We start from the raw sequence: 9,697 nt of genomic DNA, 5'->3' as shown, positions 1-9,697 counted from the left end.
GCCCCGGCCTGCGGGCGGAAAGCGGGCACAAAGCGGGCACAAAGCGGGCACGGGCGGCGACACCCGCTGCGGAGCGGGGGGAGCGGTCTGCTCCTCCCGCCGCCCGCAATGGCGCGGGATGAACGTCTCCGGCCGAGCAGCGCTTTCGACACCCGTGGTGAAACTTCCAACGTAAGCGGGCGCTCCAGGTGCTAAAACCAACGTCCAGCACCAGCTTTCTGCTTCGCAAGCAAGCGTTCCCCAAAAACTGCACACTGGCCTAGGAGAAGAGGTACCCTCTTAAACAGAATTTTCTGACAAGTGCTATTTCCCAGAGATTTCTGAAAAATCTCTATGTGCGTTCCACCAATTCCTTTCTAAACGGAGGGCAAACCCACCAGTCTTCCCTGACTTAAGGAGTTAGACAACCGAAACTGAGGTGGAATGCCCTCACTGCAGCAGTAAAGTATCTGACTTCATTCTATGTTTAAAAAAAAAAACCAAAACACACACACAAAAAACCCCACCAAACAAAAACACAAACCAAAACAACCAAGCAACCCCCAAAAACCCAAACAACCCCACACCTTCAAATAGCAAACACGCAATTTAATTGTAACAGACTTGAATTTAAGAACACATTGACTTGAAGTCTTCTAGACAGGTAAGACTTTGGACTCAGTGTAATTCAGCACAGTAGCTCCGGACTATTTCAGATTATTATTTAAGCAGCAATATATAAAAGATTGTATCTCTGTTACAGAGCATTCCACTCAATAGCATGGCACTTCTGGCTCAGAAGTCACATTTTTCTTAGTAGTGCTACAGTTGAACTAAAACTTTTCATGACTAACAGCAGCTGTTGAAAAGAGTGGGGGGAAGTATCTGAGCCCTACTTGATTTCAACTTCTTAATAACAAAATATGAACACCAACAGTTTAAATCAGTATCTTAAGCTAGATAACCAACCAAAATTCTTCAAGCTCATACGAAAGAGAAGCCGTCTCTCTGTCAATTTTGTCTTCTGCATGAAATCCCCTCCTCCTCTGAGGCGTTACACGCACCACTTGATTCTTTCCATGTTCAGAGTAAAGTTTTTCAGATTTTTTTTTTTCCTTTCACCATTTTTCCTGATAACATTAAGTAATCTGGAAGTGGTGTATACATGTGGATGTAGGTGGCAGAGGAGGATATCCTATGAATTCTTTTCAGTGTGATACTAATATCGGGAACACCTAACCTGTAAAAACGTAACAACAAGATATTATCCCATTGTAAAGATGGGGACATGGGGACAGAGAGAAGAAACTAATCTGTGTTGGGTAATTGCAGACATAGGAAGAGATCTCAGAGATCGTGGGTTACAGGAGGGTATTCTAGCTAGAAGGGAGGAAACACTGCCGTCTCCCACCTCCTTTAGGCAGTTTTCCAGTTCTCAAATGGAAAAGGCAATTAAAAATGTTGTCGTAACTCAGGCTCTGGGCCTTTCTTAGTGGCAGTAATGGTGTCAGCAGAAATCAAAAGACTTCCAGTATGTTATGGCTTGTGCTGATGTCAATAGGGGTGGTTGCACTGTGCAGATTAGAACCCATCACAAATTACCAGATATGCTGCACAGGGAAACAAAAATGCAGTCGAGAAGCATAAAGCATGCAGCATCTACCAACACTCCAGTAAGGATTCAGGGTATTCTCTCCATATATATACACAAACATTTTCACAACAAAAGTAGGAAACTTCAAGGAACAAAACAGGAGAAATCAGTATGCTAACTTGAGGCGATAGTCCAACCTTTTTCAGGAATCTGCCATGGGCAACAGTAAGTGACAGCTAGTGATGTTTTCTTGGACAGTTTGGCTTATCACCTCATAAAGCTGAAACAGGAACAGCTGCAAAGCATGGGGAGGTGGAAAAAGAAGATAAACAACTAACTTCGACTGCTTTTAATAGGACCGGCTTTGCCACTTTACAGCCTTTTGGCATTAATGCATTTAAGCCACTAGATGGCAAACGGCCTTTGAGGCAGCCAGCAGCAAGACACACTGGTCAGTCCCCTCAGCACATGCTGGAGGTTAGACTGAAAGTGAGCATTTTTACTCCAGTAGCATCTTTCAGATTCTGCTGCAGGTTATGTTAGAACAATAGTTAGAATAGGCCAACTCCTAATAGCAATGTGGCACAACACAAGTCAAAATCAGAGTAAGAACAGTATTTCAAACTTACAAATTGACCTGTCAGCTAACTTGATTTTATTCACAACTGTTTGAGAGCAGGCTTAAAAACTGAGCTGACAGAAAATGCTTATTTTTAGTAACATTATTTGAGAATAGGTATAACTTAAAAGGAGGACCAAGTTACTGACTGGCAATACGGTGTCAAGAAAGCTTTACGAGAATATGCAGTCAAAAGAATTGTTCTCCAATTCCCACAACAGGCAATGCCCACAGGAACTTTCCTGCATCCTCTCACTGCAACATATATTCCTTTTGGTTGTCTTGAGGCAACTGTTTGTGGCAGCATACTCTAAAATAGTTTACTTTCCTTAACAGCAAAGGAGGCAAGATAAACTAACTACACTTCCAGAGTTAGGCTGCATATGGAACTAAACTAGGCTAGATGTTCCTCTAGCACAGAACACACACTTTGGCTTTGGACAATGGGATAAACCCCTGTTATTATTAGAGCTATGCGGAACCTCTATGGCAGAGAGAACCCCTTTGATCTACTACCTCTTCCAAAGCTAAAACAGTCCAAAAAGACCAGACAGTTGTATGTACAGACCTTAGAATGAGTTGGGACTATTCCTTCAGACTTTCAAAATGAAAAATCTTCATGTTTCAATAGGTCAGTAGCTGTGTTCCACTTGAGATAACTGTATTTCATTACCCCATTAATAAAGTAGTTCAAGATGAAAGGTGGACTTCAACTTCACATCACAACCTTTACATAAATTGAGAGTAATCCAGAAAATTTAAAACCTCTTAAGAGCAGTTGGAGACCTTCCACAGTATCACTTCCTTCAGAGGGGAAATCCTCTTCAGCTAAAATATTATAGCTAATGTCCTTCAGGACAAAAATTCCCAAATTAATGACAAAGTGAGACTGGAAAGCAGGAATCTATTAAATCAGCAGTGAGACCTTGAAACAAGACTGATCAGTTGGAACTTCTCATCTGTTCTAAAACAAAGATCTCATTGCAGAACCAAAATAAAATCCAGTGTAAATTATCAATAGTAAATTTGCATTTTATTGCAAATAAAAACCCAAATATATACTGTACTTTATAGCTAGTAATATATTTTAATATATAATAATATATAATTATTAATATCAAGAAACCCACTTCATTTTATTTGTGGGTTTCCTTTCCCTTAAAGGTCCCCCAAGGAATCAAGTTAGAAAACCAACTGTGCTATGAAATAATAGGCAAAGTTCTCTGCTGCTGCCCGATACCTCCTAGAATAGTGCATGATACAACACAAAATGACAGACTAGGCTGTGAGCTGAAGACTGTAGATTTCTGTAGCTGCTGAAAGTTTTTAGCTTTACAGTCCAGATCAATTTTAGAAACAAGCAAAATACTCAAAACCCCTGGTGCTGGCTGAGAAACCTTCCCCCTCAACAGCATCCTGTCCAGTTGATTCAGTGCAAAGACCAAGCAAGATCCCCGACACCCACAGGGAGCAGCCAAATGCTGCTGCTCATGTGCCCAGCCCTGCTCTGTGCCTCTGCAGCTGGAAGGAGAGGCTCTGAGGGCAGCAGGCCTTCCCAATAGCATGTACTGCATTAAAAGACAGATACACACTTCTCTTCCCATCTCTCTGGCCTGCAGCATGATTCTGTCTCACGGCTGGACACGTGGATTCTAGCAAAGGAGATGAGTGGGTACAGAACTGGAGCTGTACACTACTGGCTCAGCAGAGCTCACTTATCACAATAGCCCACACTTTGTAGGGAGTGTGACACTTGATAGAACTGCTCTGCCTCTGCTACAAGTCCACACTTTGCCATTTGATGAACAAGGACAAAATACTTTATTCCTGGGGTGGCAAAAGATTGTTTTCCCTATACTGCTCAGAAGCCTTGTGCCAGCATAGGACAAGTTATGTTAAGTCTGGGTTTAATTCTCTTTGTTTCTTTTTTTAAAAATAATGCATAGAAGAGATCTGTCTCTCTATTCCTGATCATATAAAGCTTGTTCCTTTACAGAAATAACAAGGAGGTTGGGGTCAAAGCAAGGAGTCATATGGAGACTTACCAGACTAGGGACTAAATCTCATTAAGCTTTCTTCCCTCCTCTGAGCACCCCTCTCAGATCAGGGATGTATCTGGGCCTGAGGATGTAAAATTTCCAATTCAGTGCAGAACTGCAGGAAGCAAAAGAAGAGAATCACAGGCCATTCACTAGCAAAGGACACACTAGGAGTTACTGCTGTGGGAGCTTCTCTTCCCTCCAACCAAAGTGTGCCCAGAGGACTTTTTAGATTAGTTTCCTCAGGCCTTGTGGACTGAGTTAATCTCTCTGTGCATGTTAAATCATTAAACAAGTCACTTTTTTTTTTCCTGGCTGCATTATTAGTTCAGCAAGGATTTAATTTACATCCTTTCTTTGGGATGGAAGAATAAATAGGCTTTCTGAAGAATGCAGAGGAGTGTTTTTTTCTGTGATACGCAACATTTGAAAAATGCACTGTCTCAGCTTTCCAGAGTAGCCTTTGACATTCTAGTGTTAGCATTAATTTTCCTCACACATTTTCACAGTGCATTGGCCTTTAGTGCACCATTTATATGTAATTTGACCAACTGGTTTTGCTGCCTTATCAATTTCACCTTTAAATTCAACTTTTATTTATTGGAAGATTTTATGTATTAAGCATATGGAAGATTGACACTTTCTTATATGCAAAATGTAATGTAAACCAATGTTCAACTCAAAGGAAAAGCAAAAAAAATGCAGCAAATATAGAAGTCAAACAGTAAAATATTTAAGGATGGGATAGTGCTAAGTTTTCAAAAACAGTGCAAAATTATTACACTGCATACTTTACAGTAGATTAGACAGCTTGTAAGAAATAGTATACAAGATTAAAAGAGCCAAAATGAGTGTTCTGCACAATGCAGTCTACTTCTAATAAGCTTTACACTTTTCTTGTTCTCTTTGCAATTTAAAAATCTGTAACATTCAACATACATTCTAAAAGTCTACAGAAACCTCCAAGTTCTTTAATCTGGGGAAAGTAATAAAGTCCAGTAGTTTTGTCACTGGAACTGGCAAACTCCTTGCTTAAAATTCTTGCAAAATTTGTACATTCCTTAAACATGTACATAATCAATTCTGCACAATCTTTACTGTCCTGTGTGTTCTAAAACTAAGCATTTCCCTTGTATGTATTTATGTATGTTCAACTGAAGATGATTTCTATTTTGCCTTCCTCAAGGATAGAAATACAGAAATCATTTTCGCTATGATCTAACAGTCTCTGCCTTACCTGCCTCTTAACTGGCTTAGGAAACTTTGTATCAGCCCCTCACTTCCAACACTGAATAGAAAATTTATCTAATTGCTGTGTGCTTTGGAAGCCTATCGATACATAAAATGAGAAAACTAACATGGAACATCTCTTGATCTTTTTGGAAAGCTTATAATGTCAGCAATAATCATAAATAAGAAGTTCCCTTGTGGATTGTTTCCTTCACCTTGTAAAGTATTAACTGCCTTCATTTATTGTTCATGTCAGATATACACAACTTGAACTATCACTATGATAAGTACTGTTTCTGGACAGTAGTATATCCCAAATTCTAACCTACAAATCTCAATTATAAAGGTGGCGATGAGTAAGTGCTGAGGCAACACATGTACATTTTTCCTCCTTCCTATGCATTCTGTAAAATTAACTTCACAGTTATACTTGCTGCTGCAGATTTGGTGTTGACTCATGCATTTCTACTGAACATACAGAAGTGTTTTCTGGAGCATAATAGCCATAGTAAAGTTATAGAAACAGATTTTGCAGCTGTGAGCACTTGCACTTGAAAAATCTCTACTAGCTAGTGCTTGGCATCTTTACACTACAAAATCATTCCATAAGCTCCAGGCTACCTCCCTTGAGGAAAAACACACTTGAAAGATAGAGAGGTGCAGAAAGCCTACAAAAGAGACTTCTACTTGCTATACAAACACATACATTCACAAACACTATGTGCTTTAATAGTCACACAGAAATAAGGCTTTGTTCATTAAAACAGTTCACAGCTGTTGAGTACTCATGCAGAATGTTCCTCCTATATTTCAGAATTCAACAAGAAGTGTTATTAAATTTGCTTTGACCTCAGCATGACTTGTTTGTGCATGAAACAGCCTTGAGACTTTTAAAATCAACAGTGACAATAACTCAATGAACATGGCAAAATACACACAGTGGAAGGATTCAACTGGCAAGTGTTTCTGAAACACACATTAGAGGAGTTTAGATTCTTAAAAGGCACTGAATACAAGATATTCCTGTTAAATATTCCAGTTTCTCTTTCCTTTTGTTCTTTGAGTCACCTGAAGAGTTAGTTTTGAAGTAGATGCAGACATGCAGGAGTTATACTTAACAACCAGGAGGATATCTGACTCAAAACAATGTTTTTGTTACTTAAGTAATTCAGCATCTAGGAGAAGAATAGCTTAAAGGAATGCCTTATAAAAGTTGAGAATACAGAACTTGTGAGTCACCATACACTGCCTTCAAATTACATTTGTAAGATATTATATAATATTGTGCATGATCACCTGTAGAACAGAATTAATGAGTCAGGTATCTCTTCATGTCATTTATTTCTATCTCACTTGAGAGCTGACTTCCATTCTTCACTGAAATAACCCCTCTGAGCAAGACAGTGATTAGTCTGACAAATTGACAGAATAAATTATCTCCATCCCCCTTTTATGGGACCTCACCTAGCATTCATCACAGTTATGGCTAAGTGAAATACATTTTTTTGGATTCCTCTTATTCCTTAGTGACAAGCAAGGAATCTCTTAAATAAAACAGTCCCATCATATGTTTACCTATTCCGTTTCAGAAACTCCCACATTATCCTTCAACAGCTAAACTGCACTTTCAGTACAAAAACCTGAAATCCAATTAGGAAAAAAACCCAAAAAACTCACTAGCAATACAGGAAACAGAACTTAACGCTATGCCCAGCGGACCTTTCTCAGCTACAAATAAGGGAAAAGGAGAGCTCCCAAAAAGCCTATTTACCTTTTAGTGGGAGGTCAACTAAGACCAACTTTTTGATATAGAAGAACAATATTGAGAGTCAAAATCATCTCTGCCTCTAATCCAGATGTCCATATAGTCAAGTTACTGAGCTTCATTGCCTCCATTTGAACTGAAAACATGACTTCACTGCAGGTCTTTCTCTTCAGATGAAAGTACAATTATTTTCTCATAGCTCAAGGAGACCCAAGGTCACAAGACAACTCACCTTGACAAGTCCTACTGTTTTCAGTTCCTTAGGAACAAAACTCTACTCTCCAAGTTTAGCTTCACTGCCATCCTAGCTGGCTCAGTCTGTAGGCTTATACGGAACAAACAAACATGGGATAGCTTAGGTCTGAGGACACCAGCTGTCCCCAAACATTACAGTTCTGGTGATGAACAAATAGAAAAGACAAGTGAGATTAGTCATCACATGTTTCTGCAAGTCTTTAAACACAAGATCTTGTGCCATGCTAACAATGTTAGGGGATTTCCCCAACCTTGCCCCTTAAGGAGATTGTAAAGTAGAAGTCCCCTCTTGCTTCCATACTAAATAAGCTGTTCTGTTTTATTTCCTCTTAAAGACATACTTTTTCTCCGCTACGCCAGTCACTCTGAGTTTGTGCGCTAAGCAGTCAAGTAGAAAAAAGTACATCCCTTTGTTTAGCCAAGTTGTAACTGTATTACCAGTTGAACCATGATGTGTCAACAGTTTGTCTGTAACTTGGAAAAAAAATAAGAGAGAAATTAACATATCCACTCTCACTACTATGATGTGGTTGAGGGGGTGATTGTTTGGGAGTTTTTTAAGCAACAGGTATATTGGGCTAAACTCATAATTGGAATAAAGCCCCTAAAGATAACAGCAGCAATCAACTGTTGCCTCAACTGGGCTATGCATTTTAGCTTCCTCTCTCCCTCTGCAGGTTCATGCTTTAGTTGCACAGGGTAAAAATTTGCCTATTACAACAGAAAACGCTGTCATCCTTTAATGCATTCCTGATCACGCCTACATCCTGGTGGAAAGATTGGTTGTAGTACTGTCAAAACACTTGGGCATAAATTATTAGGCAGCTTACTCAAATACAGGAGGTATAGCTTTAACATGACTAGAAAGGCACTCTAGACACATTTAATGGGCTCTGTTTCCTTCCCCTGATAATCATATGAGGGCTGCATGGGCACCTTGATACTGGTATCTTTATATTCTTTATAATTCATATGTTCCTAAGGACTTATACTGTGAAAAGAGCTATATATGCTACCAGATATTCCATTTTACCAGAAAGTCTGCATCCCTACCAGGAGTCATGGTTTGACTTCTTGCCCAATGGAAAAGAGGTTGGAAACAAACAAAGTCAACTCTATAGCCCACAAGAAGCGAAAGTAACCCAATCAAAAACCAAAAGTAGGCCTTCCCAGGTTTATCTAAGTTCAAAATCCTTAGGAAAATTTCTTGTCCTTACCGAAGGGGAGAAACTCTGAATGAGTGGTAGACAGAACTGCTCATACCAGATCAAAGGAGCTGGATATCCCTCTCACAAATACTGGTGTCCACACACAGCAACATACATGCCTGGTAAGAAAAGCCATACCCTGGCTCTTGTATTCTGCTGTTACATCTACAACTATTACTTATACCAGAAGAGAAATACCACTAAATGGAAGAAATCTTGTCTTCCTGACTTCATAAGCATTGTGTTAGAAAGCTAAATGCACAGCATACAACACACTATTAATCTGGAGCCATAATCTGTTACTATTACCTTTAACTCACTGTTCTGCAGCTTGCAGGTCATGGTTGACACCACATTTCTTTCATCAGCAGATTTCAAAAGCACTGCATACTTCACCATGCATTTTTAGATCTCCATGTCCATCCCACCTAAACATAAATTTAAAATTGTTTTCTTAGAAATCAATAATATCAGATGCTCATTGTAAGAGATGTCACAGGAGTCATTTAAGGTTTTCATGCATGGTAGAATACTCCCACTTACATCCTGAAGAACGTGGGGAGGTTCAAACAAAAGGATCTGACCACATATCTAAGACTAAACCAGCAACATATATCTTCTTCTCCCCACACCATAGTCCTAAAATTTAATGTCTATTATGAAACAAGTACCTTTCCATCTGCATGCAAAACTCACTGTTTTATGTTACCAGTCTTCCTGAGAATCCAATAGAAAAAGCAAGAAATTGTTAGTGGCAAACTAACTCTTGAAATCCTTTCCATCACAGACACACAGAAAACCTTGCAACATTCCTATATAAACATTTAGGAATACATGTCCCTTTTGATTATTCCACTGACACTGTAACCTCAGACATTGACTCTAATCACTTCATCCTCTCTCACATACTAAATTGTACTCAGCTTTGTTCTGTAATGTTATTGATAATGTTTTCGAACGCTACACGCACATTTACTGGAGCCTGGGAAAGTGCTAGTCAGGAAATTA

At 39.3% G+C, this 9,697-nt stretch overlaps 1 protein-coding gene across 1 annotated transcript in view; it reads right to left on the bottom strand.

The window, feature by feature from the left end:
• The window catches only part of RFT1 (RFT1 homolog (S. cerevisiae)), a 23,879-nt gene extending 14,848 nt beyond the window's left edge, over positions 1-9,031 (bottom strand). Inside the window, exons 1-2 of the mRNA XM_010561633.1 lie at positions 8,999-9,031; positions 41-259 (exon numbers count right to left, since the gene is read on the bottom strand). Of these exons, the coding sequence (XP_010559935.1) occupies positions 41-259; positions 8,999-9,031 (252 nt within the window). The remainder of the gene's footprint in view (positions 1-40; positions 260-8,998) is intronic.
• Between the last annotated feature and the right edge of the window lie 666 nt (positions 9,032-9,697).

The sequence above is a fragment of the Haliaeetus leucocephalus genome, unplaced genomic scaffold (genome assembly GCF_000737465.1).
Source record: "Haliaeetus leucocephalus isolate CR32 unplaced genomic scaffold, Haliaeetus_leucocephalus-4.0 Scaffold148, whole genome shotgun sequence".
Taxonomy (NCBI): domain Eukaryota; kingdom Metazoa; phylum Chordata; class Aves; order Accipitriformes; family Accipitridae; genus Haliaeetus; species Haliaeetus leucocephalus.
Note: the sequence above shows the minus strand (reverse complement) of the source record. Positions and strands in the feature narration are given on the sequence as shown.